The 20,884-nt window shown below is 49.9% G+C and overlaps 1 protein-coding gene across 1 annotated transcript in view; it reads left to right on the forward strand.

The window, feature by feature from the left end:
- myo15ab (myosin XVAb) overlaps positions 1–20,884 on the forward strand; it is a gene marked incomplete at both ends in the record, with an annotated part of 175,943 nt that overhangs the window by 43,849 nt on the left and 111,210 nt on the right. The window contains 6 exons of the mRNA XM_080523006.1: positions 2,894–2,975; positions 3,241–3,371; positions 6,211–6,306; positions 12,336–12,464; positions 16,429–16,535; positions 16,650–16,828. Coding sequence (XP_080379132.1) covers positions 2,894–2,975; positions 3,241–3,371; positions 6,211–6,306; positions 12,336–12,464; positions 16,429–16,535; positions 16,650–16,828 — 724 coding nt within the window. The remainder of the gene's footprint in view (positions 1–2,893; positions 2,976–3,240; positions 3,372–6,210; positions 6,307–12,335; positions 12,465–16,428; positions 16,536–16,649; positions 16,829–20,884) is intronic.

Consider the following 20,884-nt stretch of genomic DNA (forward strand, 5'->3'; position numbering starts at 1 on the left):
AACGAAATTTGGGAGGGGTGGCTCCCCTGGTGCTAGGAAAGAAAAAAAAAAAAGAAAAAAAAAGACAAGAAGGGAAAGGAGCTGTTTTACATAAATAAAGGCTATGTACACTATCCACTATACTATACTGTACAGGTAAGACGACTAGGGTTGTCATATTGCACATAGTGTTATTGCACATTCATTTAAAGTGTCGCAGTTTGCAGGCTTGAAATGTACACATTTGTGCCTCAGCACTACACCTGATTTTTTCAATCCAGCAGCTGCCATCAATCCGTCCAGACTGTCCAGGGCCCAGAACCTAGGTCTTTGCTGTGTTCAGGGCCTGGATGGCCCTGGGGTAGAAGCTGTGCTTCAGTCTGTTTGTCCTTGCGGCCATGGTCCTGTACCGCCTTTTCGAGGGCAGCCGGGCAAAGTGTTCGTACCCAGGGTGGGTTGGGTCTCTGGAGATCTTGGAGGCCTTCCTGAGACAGCGTGTGTTGTACAGCTCTTCCAGAGAGGGGAGGGGGGCGCCGGTGATCTTCTGGGCTGTTCTCACGACTCTCTGTAGCGCATTTCTCTCCGCGGTTGTGCAGCTGGAGAACCAGTTGCAGATGCCGTGGGTGAGGATGCTCTCCACTACGCCGCGGTAGAAGGCCACCAGTATCTCCTGCTTGTTGTGTTCCTTCCTGAGGACTCTCAGGAAGTAGAGCCGCTGTTGTGCCTTCTTGATGGTGGCTGCTGTGTTGTTCTTCCAGGACAGGTCATCCTGTATGTGCACCCCCAGGAATCGGAGGGTTGAGACTCTCTCCACGCTCTCTCCGTCGATGAGCAGGGGCTGGATCTCAGATTTTTTCCTCCTGAAGTCCACGATGATTTCCTGGGTCTTTGACTTGTTCAGCAGCAGGTTGTTAACCTTGCACAGCTTGCTCAGCTGCTCTACCTCATCCCTGTACGCCGCCTCGTCCCCCCCCCGAGATGCAGCCCACCACGGTGGTGTCGTCTGCAAACTTTACGATGGAGTTGCTGGGGTGGACGGGGGTGAAGTCGTAGGTGTAGAGGTTGTAGAGGATGGGGCTTAGCACGCAGCCCTGGGGGGACCCAGTGCTGAGTCTGAGGGCTGTGGAGGTGTGGGAGCCCACCCGCACCCTCTGGGGGCGGTCGGACAGGAAGTCCTTGATCCATGCACATATAGAGTGTGATAGTCCCAGGTCTAGTAGTTTGGTCACTAGCCTGTCTGGAAGGATGGTGTTGAAGGCAGAGCTGAAGTCCACAAAGAGCAGTCTCGCGTAGCTGTTTCCCCTCTCCAGGTGGGATAGAGTGGCGTGGAGAGTCGTCGCGATGGCGTCCTCTGTGGACCTGTGGGCTCTGTAGGCGAACTGGTATGGATCCAGGTTGGGCGGGAGGCGTGTGAGTATGTGGGCCCGGACTAGTTTCTCGAAGCACTTCATGATGATTGGTGTGAGTGCCACCGGGCGGTAGTCGTTTAGGCAGCTCACCGTGCTTTTCTTCGGGACTGGGATGATAGTTGAGGTTTTCAGGCAGGGTGGGATGGTGGCCTGGGACAGGGACTGGTTGAAGATGTTGGTGAAAACCCCGGCATTCATGCTGCCCGATCACGTCTCTTCACGACACTGGCTCCCCGCTGGTGGAATGAGCTTCCCACGGCTGTCAGAACTTCAGAGTCACTACCCATCTTCCGTCGTAGACTGAAGACCCATCTCTTTGGGTTACACCTTAACTGCTCCTCCTGAGACATCTACTGCTCCCCAGCACTGCGTCTCCTGAAGACACTCGCTTTTCCCCTCTAATGTGTCCCTAAAAACGTATATTGCCCCCGTAGCACTTGTACTGCTTCTCTGTTTCTCCAGTGTCTATATATATATATATATATTTTTAAACTAGGTTTAGAAGAAGGTGATAGAAGAAGGTTTTTCCTTCTATCAATGGCCCCGGGCCTGAGCTGGATTACTCTTCCTGCTACAACTGGATTGATGATTCACTTGCTTAGTATTCAAATGTATTGATTGTAAGTCGCTTGATGAATCTTCTCGACGTCTGACTGAAGCTAATATCTCCTCATATCCTTCTCAGTATCATACATGTTCTTTGCAATGAGGAGATATTAGCTTTGATAGTGAAGGTCAGACGGTCAGACGTTGAGAAGATTCATCTGACACGGAGAGCAGCCACCATGTCGCCTCTCACAAGATTAATTATTCATGTCGTTGGTAAGTAGCCATGTAATAAGCGGGATAATGTCGGTCATTATCGAAAAATAAGAGCCCGACAGTGCGTTCGGAACCCCGAGGCGAAGCCGAGAGGTTTCGTAAAGCACTGAAGGGATTTGACCGGCTGGCCATACTTTATCCCTTACATAGCAGACTCTGCATTCCCCATTTACAAATGTGTTGGTCCTACTTTTGGAGTTCACTGCATGTAGGCTAGACATATGTTTTGATTGATGTAATATAGGCTGCTTTAGTCGTAGGCTGTTTATACAGTGTGAAGCAAATCCCGTCCGTGCCGCTGGCGCTGTCCATGGCACTAAAAGTAAGAATGTATTTCCATCCTGAACCATCCTGACGGTTTATGCCGGCATGTCCCGGGACATGCTAGCATGTACCAAGTCAACGGATTATGCTGGCATGTCCCAGGGAAATGACGACATAAACCGTTTTCCCACATGTACCGTAACATATATATATATATATATACAGTATATATATACTGTATATATATATATATATACATATATATACTGTGTATATATAGACATTATGATGTTCTGGACCTTTGCTTGAGGACATGTTCTCTAACTGGACCTTTGCTTGAGGACATGTTCTCTAACTGGACCTTGTTGAATTTTAATTGAATGACCCCCGACTCCTGAGTTCTGTCTCTTCTTCTATAGGAGCGTCTTAATAGGGAAGTGGTGAATATGACCACTCTACCCATCCCTGCTGAGCTGGGAGCCCTGCTGCAGGCGACTGCAGGTACACACACACACACACACACACACACACACACACACACACACCTAGCAGACCTGGGTTGATACATTTCCCTCTCTCTGCTTGATTGAGTTTGCCTGGAAACAATAGAACCAATTGATTAGTCTTCAAAGTGCAAACCCTGCCCATCTGACACTCAAGTTAATGCTCAAAGTGTGTGTGTGTGTGTGTGTGTGTGTGTGTGTGTGTGTGTGTGTTTGTGTGTGTGTGTGTGTGTGTGTGTGTGTGTGTGTGTGTGTGTGTGAAGGTGGCAGGGAGTTCCACTCTGAGTGTCTGGCGTTGGTCCAGGCTCCTAAGGTGCAGGTGGACCCTCAGCTGACCCTGCCTCTGGACATCAACAACTACCTCATCACACACTACATACGAGCCATATTCAGGGTAAGGTGTGTGTGTGTGTGTGTGTGTGTGTGTGTGTAGGTGTACATATCAGAATCAGAATTGCTTTTTTACATCTAACGTACGGGTACAATGTTCTTCGACATTAGCATTGCAGCAGAATACAAAATCAACAATAATAGAATAATAGTAATAACGTAAAATAAATAAGGTAAAAGGTCCGCACTACCCTCTGCAGCGCTTTGCGGTTTTGGCCAGGTCAGTTGTGTACCAGGCAGTGATGCAGCCTGTCAGGATGTTTTGGCTAGGTCAGTTGTGTACCAGGCAGTGATGCAGCCTGTCAGAAGCTCTCTGTTGTTCCTCTGAAGAAGGCCCCCAGTATCTGAGGCCTTAAGCCCAACTGTTTCAGCCTCCTGAGATGAAAGAGGCGGCGTTGCGCTTTTTTCACCACTTGGTTGGTGTGTTCATCCCAGGTGAGGTCGTTGGTGATGTGAACCCCCAGGAATTTGATGCTTTTAACTCTCTCCACAGCAGACCCGTTGATGGTGATGGGGTCTTGTGCCTGCCTCTTTTTTCTGAAGTCCACCACCAGCTCTTTGATCTTGTCGGCGTTGAGAGCGAGGTTATTGGCCTGGCTGTACTGAGCCAGGCGGTCGATCTCTCTCTTGTACGCCGTCTCGTCGCCGTCGGTGATCAGGCCAATCACTGTTGTGCCGTCGGCGAACTTCATTACCGTGTTGGAGCTGTGAGTGGCCACGCAGTCGTGGGTGTACAGGGAGTAGAGGAGAGGGCTCAGAACACAGCCTTGGGGGGCTCCTGTGCTGATGGTCAGAGGTAGAGCCCATCTTCACCACCTGTTTTCGGTCCGTCAGGAAGTCCAGGATCCAGTTGCATAGGCTGCATAGATGCCTAAGTCCCTGAGTTTGCTGTCGAGTCAGGAGGGGACTATGGTGTTGAATGCTGAGCTGTAGTTTACGAACAGCATCCTCACATAGGAGTTTCTCTTATCAAGGTGTGTGAGCCTGTGTGTGAGAGAGTGTAGTGCCGTGGTAACCGCGTCATCTGTCCATCTGTTTCCTCGGTAGGCAGGTTGGTGAGGGTCTAGGAAGGGTGGCAGCTCCCTGCAGATCAGGATCTTGATGATCTTCTCAAGGCATTTGCTCACTATGGAGGTGAGAGCAACAGGACGCCAGTCGTTAAGGCATGTCACCTTACCCTTCTTCGGTACCGAGATGATGACAGATCGTGAGCTTAGAATGATAAGGTTCTACCTCCGTTTAGGGTAGTTCAGAGATATTGAGCGTCAAAGTTTTTACATTCCATTATGTTTTGTGAGATGGAACCTTTGTATTTTATGAATTACTAACTCAAAAATCAACATTTAAAAAAATAACACCACAAATAATAAACACCTAATGGATCAGACTATGTAAAAAAACTCAATTTTGACAAAAATGGAGATAGAACCTTATAATTCTAACGTCACGAGATGACTTGAAGCAGGAGGGCGCTATGCCCATGGAGGGTGAGAGGTTGAATATGACGGTAAAGAGGTTGAATATGACGGTAAAGATCCGGTCCAGCTGCTTTGCGTATATGGAGGCGCTTGAAAAGCTCTTGCACGTCTCCCTCCGTCATGATCGGAGCTTCTTTTGTGCTGTCTGTGTTGTGAGTTCTCTCTAGGAGGAGGTTAGTGGGGTCCTGTTCAAAGCGGACATAGAAGCAATTCAGCTGGTCTGGTAGAGTCAGAGGTGATGGACGTATCGCTGGCACTCTCTTTGAGGTCGGAGGTAATGTGGAGCCCCTCCCACATGCTGCGTGGGTTATTGCTGCTTAAGCGGGGTACACACATAAGGATTTTCAAAATCTTAACCGAAATCTTATCTGAGACAGACCCCACACATGAAGATAAAAATCTTGGATTGAACAGCCTTGATCGTATTGTGTGTGGTGTGCGGCGATTTTCCCATTTCAGCACCCCACATACATAAAGATTTTCGTTACGACAGACTCCAGACTCTCTAGACAGAGTCTCGTTCCCCAAGCCAGAAATCTCGCGTGAACCCATCCTATTAATATTGCCTTTAAATTACAAAATAATTAAATTAAGATTATATAATGATTAAAGCACTTTGAGCCGCAACGTTTGCAGGAAAAGCGCTATACAAATAAAGTTATTATTATTATTATTATTATTATTATCTAACGTAGTACCCTGACTGACCTGTACAAGACAACCATGTGCGACAGGGCAAATAAAGTGCAGAATAACGAAAAGAAGAAGTCAGCTCGCTTCTTGATTGGCTACGTTATGGTTGGACTCGCGAGCAGGGTTGCCAGATGGAAATGACATTTTCCACCCTAACCACAGTCTAAAACCGCTAATTCCATCAAAAAAATCTGGCAACCCTATGATTTCTGGTCGTAAGTATTGAACACATTTGACATTTACGATTGCCGGCCACGCCCATTTTCAGAGCAGGTTGTCGGGAGAGACAATTGACAATTGACAATTGATTGACTCTTAACACACCTCACACCACTGGATTTTGTTATAGGAAAATGTTAAGAGCCATCTGATAATCGGGCGTTTTCTGTCGTTTTCAGCCATCCGAAAATCGGGCCAAAATCGGCCAGAAAATCCTTATGTGTGTACCCCGCTTTAGTTGTGCCTTTCTAAATGTCCTAAATGTCTTTACTGTCATCCTTTTGTGCTACATACGAGCCATATGTAGAGTAAGTAAGTCCACACTGTTTGTATATATATATATGTGTGTTTTGTGTGTGTGTGTGTGTGTGTGTGTGTGTGTGTGTGTGTGTGTGCGTACGCGTGCGTGCGTGCGTGCGTGCGTGTGTGTGTGTGTGCGTGCCACGTGTCCAGGAGGCGTTGTTTGGGATGCTGACAGCCCCGTTGGAGAGGTCTCTGCTCAGGGTGGACGAGGAGCTGAAACAGGGAGCGCTGGATGTCTTCATACTGGTACATAAACACCACACTGCTACACACACCTCTACCCCGCTACACACTCCTCTACCCTGCTACACACTCCTGTACCCTACTACACACACCTCTACCCTACTACACACACCTCTACCCTGCTACACACACCTCTACCCTGCTACACACACCTCTACCCTACTACACACACCTCTACCCTGCTACACACTCCTCTACCCTACTACACACACCTCTACCCTGCTACACACACCTCTACCCCGCTACACACTCCTCTACCCTGCTACACACACCTCTACCCTGCTACACACACCTCTACCCTACTACACACTCCTCTACCCTGCTACACACTCCTCTACCCTGCTACACACACCTCTACCCTGCTACACACACCTCTACCCTGCTACACACTCCTCTACCCTGCTACACACTCCTCTACCCTACTACACACACCTCTACCCTGCTACACACACCTCTACCCTACTACACACTCCTCTACCCTACTACACACACCTCTACCCTACTACACACTCCTCTACCCTACTACACACACCTCTACCCTGCTACACACACCTCTACCCTACTACACACACCTCTACCCTGCTACACACACCCTACTACACACACCTCTACCCTGCTAAACACTCCTCTACCCTACTACACACTCCTCTACCCTGCTACACACTCCTCTACACTACTACACACACCTCTACCCTGCTAAACACTCCTCTAACCTACTACACACACCTCTACCCTGCTAAACACTCCTCTAACCTACTACACACACCTCTACCCTGCTACACACACCTCTACCCTGCTACACACACCTCTACCCTACTACACACTCCTCTACCCTGCTAAACACTCCTCTAACCTACTACACACACCTCTACCCTGCTAAACACTCCTCTACCCTACTACACACACCTCTACCCTACTACACACTCCTCTACCCTACTACACACACCTCTACCCTGCTACACACACCTCTACCCTACTACACACACCTCTACCCTGCTACACACACCTCTACCCTACTACACACTCCTCTACCCTGCTACACACTCCTCTACCCTGCTAAACACTCCTCTAACCTACTACACACACCTCTACCCTGCTAAACACTCCTCTAACCTACTACACACACCTCTACCCTGCTAAACACTCCTCTAACCTACTACACACTCCTCTACCCTGCTACACACACCTCTAACCTACTACACACTCCTCTACCCTGCTAAACACTCCTCTAACCTACTACACACTCCTCTACCCTGCTACACACTCCTCTACCCTGCTACACACACCTCTACCCTGCTACACACACCTCTACCCTACTACACACACCTCTACCCTGCTACACACTCCTGTACCCTGCTACACACTCCTCTACCCTACTACACACTCCTCTACCCTGCTACACACTCCTCTACCCTACTACACACTCCTCTACCCTGCTACACACACCTCTACCCTGCTACACACTCCTCTACCCTGCTACACACTCCTCTACCCTACTACACACTCCTCTACCCTGCTACACACTCCTCTACCCTGCTACACACACCTCTACCCTGCTACACACTCCTCTACCCTGCTACACACTCCTCTACCCTACTACACACACCTCTACCCTGCTACACACACCTCTACCCTACTACACACTCCTCTACCCTACTACACACACCTCTACCCTACTACACACTCCTCTACCCTACTACACACACCTCTACCCTGCTACACACACCTCTACCCTACTACACACACCTCTACCCTGCTACACACACCCTACTACACACACCTCTACCCTGCTAAACACTCCTCTACCCTACTACACACTCCTCTACCCTGCTACACACTCCTCTACACTACTACACACACCTCTACCCTGCTAAACACTCCTCTAACCTACTACACACACCTCTACCCTGCTAAACACTCCTCTAACCTACTACACACACCTCTACCCTGCTACACACACCTCTACCCTGCTACACACACCTCTACCCTACTACACACTCCTCTACCCTGCTAAACACTCCTCTAACCTACTACACACACCTCTACCCTGCTAAACACTCCTCTACCCTACTACACACACCTCTACCCTACTACACACTCCTCTACCCTACTACACACACCTCTACCCTGCTACACACACCTCTACCCTACTACACACACCTCTACCCTGCTACACACACCTCTACCCTACTACACACTCCTCTACCCTGCTACACACTCCTCTACCCTGCTAAACACTCCTCTAACCTACTACACACACCTCTACCCTGCTAAACACTCCTCTAACCTACTACACACACCTCTACCCTGCTAAACACTCCTCTAACCTACTACACACTCCTCTACCCTGCTACACACACCTCTAACCTACTACACACTCCTCTACCCTGCTAAACACTCCTCTAACCTACTACACACTCCTCTACCCTGCTACACACTCCTCTACCCTGCTACACACTCCTCTACCCTGCTACACACACCTCTATCCTGCTACACACTCCTCTACCCTGCTACACACTCCTCTACCCTACTACACACACCTCTACCCTGCTACACACACCTCTACCCTACTACACACTCCTCTACCCTACTACACACACCTCTACCCTACTACACACTCCTCTACCCTACTACACACACCTCTACCCTGCTACACACACCTCTACCCTACTACACACACCTCTACCCTGCTACACACACCCTACTACACACACCTCTACCCTGCTAAACACTCCTCTACCCTACTACACACTCCTCTACCCTGCTACACACTCCTCTACACTACTACACACACCTCTACCCTGCTAAACACTCCTCTAACCTACTACACACACCTCTACCCTGCTAAACACTCCTCTAACCTACTACACACACCTCTACCCTGCTAAACACTCCTCTACCCTACTACACACACCTCTACCCTACTACACACTCCTCTACCCTACTACACACACCTCTACCCTGCTACACACACCTCTACCCTGCTACACACACGTCTACCCTACTACACACACCTCTACCCTGCTACACACACCTCTACCCTACTACACACTCCTCTACCCTGCTACACACTCCTCTACCCTGCTACACACACCTCTACCCTGCTAAACACTCCTCTAACCTACTACACACTCCTCTACCCTGCTACACACTCCTCTACCCTGCTACACACACCTCTACCCTACTACACACACCTCTACCCTACTACACACTCCTGTACCCTGCTACACACTCCTCTACCCTACTACACACTCCTCTACCCTGCTACACACTCCTCTACCCTGCTACACACTCCTCTACCCTGCTACACACACCTCTACCCTGCTACACACTCCTCTACCCTGCTACACACTCCTCTACCCTACTACACACTCCTCTACCCTGCTACACACTCCTCTACCCTGCTACACACTCCTCTACCCTGCTACACACTCCTCTACCCTGCTACACACTCCTCTACCCTACTACACACTCCTCTACCCTACTACACACTCCTCTACCCTGCTACACACTCCTCTACCCTGCTACACACACCTCTACCCTGCTACACACTCCTCTACCCTGCTACACACTCCTCTACCCTACTACACACTCCTCTACCCTGCTACACACACCTCTACCCTGCTACACACACCTCTACCCTACTACACACTCCTCTACCCTGCTACACACACCCTACTACACACACCTCTACCCTGCTACACACACCTCTACCCTGCTACACACACCTCTACCCTGCTACACACTCCTCTACCCTGCTACACACACCTCTACCCTGCTACACACACCTCTACCCCGCTACACACTCCTCTACCCTGCTACACACTCCTCTACCCTGCTACACACACCTCTACCCTACTACACACACCTCTACCCTGCTACACACTCCTCTACCCTGCTACACACTCCTCTACCCTACTACACACTCCTCTACCCTACTACACACACCTCTACCCTGCTACACACTCCTCTACCCTGCTACACACTCCTCTACCCTACTACACACACCTCTACCCTACTACACACACCTCTACCCTGCTACACACTCCTCTACCCTGCTACACACTCCTCTACCCTGCTACACACTCCTCTACCCTGCTACACACACCTCTACCCTACTACACACACCTCTACCCCGCTACACACTCCTCTACCCTGCTACACACACCTCTACCCTACTACACACACCTCTACCCTGCTACACACTCCTGTACCCTGCTACACACTCCTCTACCCTGCTACACACTCCTCTACCCTACTACACACACCTCTACCCTGCTACACACACCTCTACCCTACTACACACACCTCTACCCTGCTACACACACCCTACTACACACTCCTCTACCCTGCTACACACACCTCTACCCTGCTACACACACCTCTACCCTGCTACACACACCTCTACCCTACTACACACACCTCTACCCCGCTACAAACTCATCTACCCTGCTACACACTCCTCTACCCTGCTACACACACCTCTACCCTACTACACACACCTCTACCCTACTACACACACCTCTACCCTGCTACACACACCTCTACCCTACTACACACACCCTACTACACACTCCTCTACCCTGCTACACACTCCTCTACCCTGCTACACACACCCTACTACACACACCTCTACCCTGCTACACACTCCTCTACCCTGCTACACACACCTCTACCCTACTACACACACCTCTACCCTACTACACACACCTCTACCCTGCTACACACACCTCTACCCTACTACACACACCCTACTACACACTCCTCTACCCTACTACACACACCCTACTACACACACCTCTACCCTGCTACACACTCCTCTACCCTGCTACACACACCTCTACCCTACTACACACACCCTACTACACACTCCTCTACCCTGCTACACACACCTCTACCCTACTACACACTCCTCTACCCTGCTACACAAACCTCTACCCTGCTACACACACCTGTACCCTGCTACACACACCTCTACCCTGCTACACACTCCTCTACCCTGCTACACACACCTCTACCCTGCTACACACACCTCTACCCTGCTACACACACCTCTACCCTACTACACACTCCTCTACCCTACTACACACTCCTCTACCCTACTACACACTCCTCTACCCTACTACACACTCCTCTACCCTACTACACACACCCTACTACACACACCTCTACCCTGCTACACACTCCTCTACCCTGCTACACACACCTCTACCCTACTACACACACCCTACTACACACTCCTCTACCCTGCTACACACACCTCTACCCTACTACACACACCTCTACCCTGCTACACACTCCTCTACCCTGCTACACACACCTCTACCCTGCTACACACACCTCTACCCTGCTACACACTCCTCTACCCTGCTACACACACCTCTACCCTGCTACACACACCTCTACCCTGCTACACACACCTCTACCCTACTACACACACCTCTACCCTGCTACACACTCCTCTACCCTGCTACACACACCTCTACCCTACTACACACACCTCTACCCTACTACACACTCCTCTACCCTGCTACACACACCTCTACCCTACTACACACACCCTACTACACACACCCTACTGCACACACCTCTACCCTGCTACACACACCTCTACCCTGCTACACACACCTCTACCCTGCTACACACACCCTACTACACACACCCTACTACACACACGTCTACCCTGCTACACACACCTCTACCCTACTACACACACCCTACTACACACACCCTACTACACACACCTCTACCCTGCTACACACTCCTCTACCCTGCTACACACACCTCTACCCTACTACACACACCCTACTACACACACCTCTACCCTACTACACACACCTCTACCCTGCTACACACACCTCTACCCTACTACACACACCTCTACCCTGCTACACACACCTCTACCCTACTACACACACCTCTACCCTACTACACACACCTGTACCCTGCTACACACACCTCTATACTGCTACACACACCTCTACCCTGCTACACACACCTCTACCCTGCTACACACTCCTCTACCCTGCTAGATCTTGCGGTTCATGGGGGATCCCAACCTGAACGGAGCTCAGGAGAACCTGTTTGGGAACTACATCATCCAGAGAGGGCTGGCCAATCCCGGTCTCCGGGACGAGATCCTGGCACAGGTAGCCAATCAGGTGAGACCTCATCCCTCGTTGTAGATCACCATACATGCAACGGCCCAGGGTGTCCTCTCCTCTCTTCTCTTCTCTCCTCTTCTCTCCTCTTCTCTCCTCTTCTCTTCTCTTCTCTCCTCTTCTCTTCTGAATGAATGAATAGTCTTTATTGTCATTGATATAGTACAGGTACCAAACAACGAAATTTGGGAGGGGGGGCTCCCCTGGTGCTAGGAAAGAAAAAGAAAAAAAAGGAAAAAAAAAAGAAGGGAAAGGAGCTGGTTTACATAAATAAAGGCTATGTACACTATCCACTATAATATACTGTACAAATAAAACACTGTGCTGTACTCTATGCTATACTATACCTATTCTAACATTTCCTATTCTCTGCAACCTTATGTACCCTAGGGTTGTCATATTGCACATAGTGTTATTGCACATTCATTTAAAGTGTCGCAGTTTGCAGGCTTGAAATGTACACATTTGTGCCTCAGCACTACACCTGATTTTCAATCCAGCAGCTGCCATCAATCCGTCCAGACTGTCCAGGGCCCAGAACCTAGGTCTTTGCTGTGTTCAGGGCCTGGATGGCCCTGGGGTAGAAGCTGAGCTTCAGTCTGTTTGTCCTTGCGAACATGGTCCTGTACCGCCTGTTCGAGGGCAGCCGAGCAAAGTGTTCGTACCCAGGGTGGGATGGGTCTCTGGAGATCTTGGAGGCCTTCCTGAGGCAGCGTGTGTTGTACAGCTCTTCCAGAGAGGGGAGGGGGGCGCCGGTGATCTTCTGGGCCGTTCTCACGACTCTCTGTAGCGCATTCCTCTCTGCGGCTGTGCAGCTGGAGAACCAGTTGCAGATGCAGTAGGTGAGGATGCTCTCCACAGCGCAGCGGTAGAAGGCCACCAGCATCTCCTGTCTGATGTGGTCTTTCCTGAGGACTCTCAGGAAGAAGAGCCGCTGTTGTGCCTTCTTGATGATGGCTGCTGTGTTGTTCTTCCAGGACAGGTCATCCTGTATGTGCACCCCCAGGAATCGGAGGGTTGAGACTCTCTCCACGCTCCCTCCGTCGATGAGCAGGGACTGGACCTCAGATTTTTTCCTCCTGAAGTCCACGATGATTTCCTGGGTCTTTGACTGGTTCAGCAGCAGGTTGTTAACCTTGCACAGCTTGCTCAGCTGCTCTACCTCATCCCTGTACGCCGCCTCGTCCCCCCCCCGAGATGCAGCCCACCACGGTGGTGTCGTCTGCAAACTTTACGATGGAGTTGCTGGGGTGGACGGGGGTGAAGTCGTAGGTGTAGAGGTTGTAGAGGATGGGGCTTAGCACGCAGCCCTGGGGGGACCCAGTGCTGAGTCTGAGGGCTGTGGAGGTGTGGGAGCCCACCCGCACCCTCTGGGGGCGGTCGGACAGGAAGTCCTTGATCCATGCACATATAGGGCCCTATTATGCACTTCATAAGTCTTAAGCAATAAGACGAGGCGGTAGATCTAAACTTAAGACGTGGAGGCGTGGTCAAGGCCACTTTGCTATTATGCGTGCGGTAGTGGGCGCCTAAGACCCGGCGCTAAGCCCAGAAATTAGTCATGGGTGTGTTTTGGGCGTCTTCTCAATCAACCCAATCAGCGTGCCAGGTGCCATTCCCTTTAAGAACCGGCTGCGTTAAGTCATAAGCGCTATGCTATTATGCAGTTCATAGGCGCTAGACTTCATGCACGTTTTGAAACACGAGAGCGCCTCCGCGGTTTGCGCATGCGCAAACCGCGGAGGCGCGCTCGTGTTTCAAAACGTGCATGAACTCTAGCGCCTAAGAACTTTTCAAACCACTTCTTAGCGCTAGGCGCAAAGTCAGATCGCATAATAGCAGGGGCGCCTAGCGCACTTCATTAACATATGAACACTCCCACAATGAGTAATATATGCACGGGAGTCTTACGTCTTATGTGTGGGCGCCTAGCGACACCTGCATAATAGCAGTAGCGCGTATGAAGCGCATAATAAGGGTGGCGGTAGGTCTCAACCTGGCGGTGCGTCTTAATTAAGACTTAAGACGGCAAGTTAAGAAGTGCATAATAGGGCCCATAGAGTGTGATAGTCCCAGGTCTAGTAGTTTGGTCACTAGCCTGTCTGGAAGGATGGTGTTGAAGGCAGAGCTGAAGTCCACAAAGAGCAGTCTCGCGTAGCTGTTTCCCCTCTCCAGGTGGGATAGAGTGGAGTGGAGAGTCGTCGCGATGGCGTCCTCTGTGGACCTGTGGGCTCTGTAGGTGAACTGGTATGGATCCAGGTTGGATCCAGGTTCTCTTCTCTCCTCTCCTCTCCTCTCCATTCCTCTCCTCTCCCTTCCTCTCCTCTCCTCTCCTCTCCTCTCCTCTCCTCTCCTCTCCTCTTCTCTTCTCTTCTCTTCTCTCCTCTCCTCTCCTCTCCTCTCCTCTCCTCTCCTCTCCTCTCCTCTTCTCTCCTCTCCTCTCCATTCCTCTCCTCTCCCTTCCTCTCCTCTCCTCTCCTCTCCTCTCCTCTCCTCTCCTCTCCTCTCCTTTCCTCTCCTCTTCTCTCCTCTCCTCTCCTCTCCTCTCCTCTCCTCTCCTCTCCTCTTCTCTCCTCTCCTCTCCTCTCCATTCCTCTCCTCTCCCTTCCTCTCCTCTCCTCTCCTCTCCTCTCCTCTCCTCTCCTCTCCTCTCCTCTTCTCTTCTCTTCTCTTCTCTCCTCTCCTCTCCTCTCCTCTCCTCTCCTCTCCTCTCCTCTCCTCTTCTCTTAACAGGCCTATCTAAAGGAGCTGTTCGTAAATTGCAGCTCATCCAAAACGCCACTGCTAGGGTCCTAACAAAAACAAAGAAATGTTAACACATTACACCAATCCTGAGATCCCTGCACTGGCTACCAGTCTCTCAGAGAATGTAATTCAAAATCCTCATAATTACATACAAATCACAAAATGGTCTTGGACCAAAATACATATCAGATCTCCTCCCACCCTAAATAATTCCAAGAGTAAAAACAAAACATGGTGCAGCAGCTTTCAGTCACGCTGCTGCATGCTCCTGGAACAAACTCCCTGAAGAAATCAAACAGGCCCAAACCCTTAAAATATTTAAATCTAAGCTAAAAACCTTCATGTTTTGCACCAGTTATTATTAAACACAAACACTTCTATCAATGTCTTTTTTCCATTAACTATTGTCTTTTTAAACTTTTTATCTATTAACTTCTTATATTTGCTTTTATTCATTGTAATTTTTATTTTCCTATGCTCCTCTTGCTGTAATTTTAAATAATGTATGTAAAGCACTTTGAATTGCCCCTGTTGTATGAAATGTGCCAAATAAACTTGCCTTGCCCTATCTTCTCTTCTCTTCTCCTCTCTTCTCTTCTCTCCTCTTCTCTTCTCTTCTCTCCTCTCCTCTCTTCTCTTCTCTCCTCTTCTCTTCTCTCCTCCTCTCTTCTCTTCTCTCCTCTCCTCTCCTCTCTCCTCTCCTCTTCTCTTCTCTTCTCTCCTCTTCTCTTCTCTTCTCTCCTCTTCTCTCCTCTTCTCTCTCTTCTCCTCTCTTCTCTCCTCTTCTCTCCTCTTCTCTTCTCTTCTCTTCTCTCCTCTTCTCTCCTCTCCTCTTCTCTTCTCTTCTCTTCTCTCCTCTTCTCTCCTCTCCTCTTCTCTCTCTTCTCCTCTCTTCTCTCCTCTTCTCTCCTCTTCTCTTCTCTTCTCTTCTCTCCTCTTCTCTCCTCTCCTCTTCTCTCTCTTCTCCTCTCTTCTCTCCTCTTCTCTTCTCTTCTCTTCTCCTCTCTTCTCTTCTCTCCTCTTCTCTTCTCTTCTCTCCTCTCCTCTTCTCTCCTCTCCTCTTCTCTCTCTTCTCCTCTCTTCTCTCCTCCTCTCTTCTCTTCTCTTCTCTCCTCTTCTCTTCTCTTCTCTTCTTTTCTCTTCTCTTCTCTTCTCCTCTCTTCTCTCCTCCCCTCCTCTCTTCTCTCCTAACTTCCTGTATCTTCCCTCATCCAATCAGGTGTGGCGGAACCCCAACGACCTGAACTCAGGGAGAGGTTGGCTCCTCCTCTCCGCTCTCCTCTCCGCCTTCCCTCCCTCTCACAGGCTGGAGAAGTACCTGCTCAAGTGAGACACACACACACACACACACACACACACAGACAGACGTACTGTACTGTACGTGTATCATACAAAACTCCACAGATAATACAAATGTGTGTGTGTGTGTGTGTGTGTCAGGTTTGTGTCTGACTACGGTCCTGGTGGGTATGAGTGTGTGTGTCAGCACCGTCTGATCCAGGCCATGCAGCACTCGGCCCAGGGCCCGGCGCACGCCCGCACCTACCCCCCCTGTCTGCTGGAGTGGACCGCCAACCGCAAGAGAGCACACACAGTACTGCAGGTCCACTGCTTCGATGGTGAGTGGAACACACACACACACACACACACACACACGCTTGGCAACATTCAGAGCTATATGGATAGAGTTCTGTATGTACGCGCGACTTTGGTCTAGCTAGCGTACTGACTACTAGCAATACACTGTGATGACTCTCATAGACTCAATGGGCCCTATTATGCACTTCTTAACTTGCCGTCTTAAGTCTTAATTAAGACGCACCGCCAGGTTAAGACCTACCACCACCCTTATTATGCGCTTCATACGCGCTACTGCTATTATGCCGGTGTCGATAGGCGCCCACACATAAGACGTAATACTCCCGTGCATATATTACTCATTGTGGGAGTGTTCATATGTTAATGAAGTGGACTAGGCGCCACTGCTATTATGCGATCTGACTTTGCTCCTAGCGCTAAGAAGTGGTTTGAAAAGTTCTTAAGTTTAGACTTCATGCACGTTTTGAAACACGAGCGCGCCTCCGCGGTTTGCGCATGCATGTGGGCACACATGAACACGCACGTGGCTCCACGGCAAGACATAAATTACGGTCACAGTATAAATGCTTTATTTCAGAAGGGAGAGGCAGAGAAGCGCGCTGACCTCCTTCTTAGGACTTCCATAATAGCATAGCGCTAATGACTCAACGCAGCCGGTTCTTAAAGGGAATGGCACCTGGCACGCTGATTGGGTTGATTGAGAAGACGCCCAAAACACACCCATGACTAATTTCTTTGCTTAGCGCCGGGTTTTAGGCGCCCACTACCGCACGCATAATAGCAAAGTGGCCTTGACCACGCCTCCACGTCTTAAGTTTAGATCTACCGCCTCGTCTTATTGCTTAAGACTTATGAAGTGCATAATAGGGCCCAATATGTTCAGTGGTGACTCTCATAGACTCAATGGGCCCTATTATGCACTTCTTAACTTGCCGTCTTAAGTCTTAATTAAGACGCACCGCCAGGTTAAGACCTACCGCCACCCTTATTATGCGCTTCATACGCGCTACTGCTATTATGCTGGTGTCGATAGGCGCCCACACATAAGACGTAATACTCCCGTGCATATATTACTCATTGTGGGAGTGTTCATATGTTAATGAAGTGCACTAGGCGCCCCTGCTATTATGCGATCTGACTTTGCTCCTAGCGCTAAGAAGTGGTTTGAAAAGTTCTTAAGTTTAGACTTCATGCACGTTTTGAAACACGAGCGCGCCTCCGCGGTTTGCGCATGCATGTGGGCACACATGAACACGCATGTGGCTCCACGGCAAGACGTCAATTACGGTCACAGTATAAATGCTTTATTTCAGAAGGGAGAGGCAGAGAAGCGCGCTGACCTCCTTCTTAGGACTTCCATAATAGCATAGCGCTAATGACTCAACGCAGGCGGTTCTTAAAGGGAATGGCACCTGGCACGCTGATTGGGTTGATTGAGAAGACGCCCAAAACACACCCATGACTAATTTCTTTGCTTAGCGCCGGGTTTTAGGCGCCCACTACCGCACGCATAATAGCAAAGTGGCCTTGACCACGCCTCCACGTCTTACGTTTAGATCTACCGCCTCGTCTTATTGCTTAAGACTTATGAAGTGCATAATAGGGCCCAATATGTTCAGTGGTGACTCTCATAGACTCAATGTGTTCAGTGGTGACTCTCATAGACTCAATGTGTTCAGTGGTGACTCTCATAGACTCAATGGGGCCCTATTATGCACTTCTTAACTTGCCGTCTTAAGTCTTAATTAAGACGCACCGCCAGGTTAAGACCTACCGCCACCCTTATTATGCGCTTCATACGCGCTACTGCTATTATGCAGGTGTCGATAGGCGCCCACACATAAGACGTAAAACTCCCGTGCATATATTGCTCATTGTGGGAGTGTTCATATGTTAATGAAGTGCACTAGGCGCCCCTGCTATTATGCGATCTGACTTTGCTCCTATCGCTAAGAAGTAGTTTGAAAAGTTCTTACGTTTAGACTTCATGCACGTTTTGAAACACGAGCGCGCCTCCGCGGTTTGCGCATGCATGTGGGCACACATGAACACGCACGTGGCTCCACGGCAAGACGTCAATTACGGTCACAGTATAAATGCTTTATTTCAGAAGGGAGAGGCAGAGAAGCGCGCTGACCTCCTTCTTAGGACTTCCATAATAGCATAGCGCTAATGACTCAACGCAGCCGGTTCTTAAAGGGAATGGCACCTGGCACGCTGATTGGGTTGATTGAGAAGACGCCCAAAACACACCCATGACTAATTTCTTTGCTTAGCGCCGGCTTTTAGGCGCCCACTGCAGCACGCATAATAGCAAAGTGGCCTTGACCACGCCTCCACGTCTTACGTTTAGATCTACCGCCTCGTCTTATTGATGAAGTGCATAATAGGGCCCAATGTGTGCAATGGTGACTCTCATAGACTCAATGGGCCCTATTATGCACTTCATCAATAAGACGAGGCGGTAGATCTAAACTTAAGACGTGGAGGCGTGGTCAAGGCCACTTTGCTATTATGCGTGCGGTAGTGGGCGCCTAAAACCCGGCGCTAAGCAAAGAAATTAGTCATGGGTGTGTTTTGGGCGTAGGTCTTAACCTGGCGGTGCGTCTTAATTAAGACTTAAGACGGCAAGTTAAGAAGTGCATAATAGGGCCCAATGTGTTCAGTAGTGACTCTCATAGACTCAATGGGCCCTATTATGCACTTCTTAACTTGCCGTCTTAAGTCTTAATTAAGACGCACCGCCAGGTTAAGACCTACCGCCACCCTTATTATGCGCTTCATACGCGCTACTGCTATTATGCAGGTGTCGCTAGGCGCCCACACATAAGACGTAAGACTCCCGTGCATATATTACTCATTGTGGGAGTGTTCATATGTTAATGAAGTGCGCTAGGCGCCCCTGCTATTATGCGATCTGACTTTGCGCCTAGCGCTAAGAAGTGGTTTGAAAAGTTCTTAGGCGCTAGACTTCATGCACGTTTTGAAACACGAGCGCACCTCCGCGGTTTGCGCATGCGCGCCGACCGACTTCTTAAGAGGGTAGGTGTAGGGTAGGGGTGTGTAGGGTAGGGGTGTGTAGGGTAGGGGTGTAGGGTAGGGGTGTGTAGGGTAGGGGTGTAGGGTAGGGGTGTAGGGTAGGGGTGTGTAGGGTAGGGGTGTGTAGGGTAGAGGTGTGTAGGGTAGGGGTGTGTAGGGTAGGGGTGTAGGGTAGGGGTGTGTAGGGTAGGGGTGTGTAGGGTAGGGGTGTAGGGTAGGGGTGTGTAGGGTAGGGGTGTAGGGTAGGGGTGTAGGGTAGGGGTGTGTAGGGTAGGGGTGTGTAGGGTAGGGGTGTAGGGTAGGGGTGTGTAGGGTAGGGGTGTGTAGGGTAGGGGTGTAGGGTAGGGGTGTGTAGGGTAGGGGTGTGTAGGGTAGGGGTGTGTAGGGTAGGGGTGTAGGGTAGGGGTGTAGGGTAGAGGTGTGTAGGGTAGGGGTGTGTAGGGTAGGGGTGTAGGGTAGGGGTGTAGGGTAGGGGTGTGTAGGGTAGGGGTGTAGGTTAGGGGTGTGTAGGGTAGGGGTGTGTAGGGTAGGAGTGTGTAGGGTAGGGGTGTGTAGGGTAGGGGTGTCCCAATTCTTGTTTTCATGTAGGGGTAGGGCCAAGGGGGTAGGGCTTTGCCACCAGACTCCGAAAAGAGCCACAAGCGGAGGGTTATGACATCCCAGAATGCCTTGCTGCGAATCATCGGCACATAGTGAGAACAGGGATTACAAGCATGGAGAGAAAACAAATGTCCTTATTTTCTTGGTTAATAAAGAATTGAGAAATTAGGATAACCATCGTATTATCTTTGTTTAATGTCATTTCAATTGTATTTCCCCCCTTTGAGGGCATATGACGCCCGAAATGTAACTGTAGTTCAGCCGTTTAGTTAGTTGTTTCACTTGTTACCACTCTTCTAATATCAGACTGGCAGGGTAGGAGCAGGGTTGTTACCTCTCCTCTAATATCAGACTGGCAGGGTAGGAGCAGGGTTGTTACTCCTCTAATATCAGGCTGGCAGGGTAGGAGCAGGGTTGTTACTCCTCTAATATCAGAC

The sequence above is a fragment of the Nansenia antarctica genome (assembly GCF_963989245.1).
Source record: "Nansenia antarctica genome assembly, chromosome: 2".
Classification (NCBI taxonomy): Eukaryota; Metazoa; Chordata; class Actinopteri; order Argentiniformes; family Microstomatidae; genus Nansenia; species Nansenia antarctica.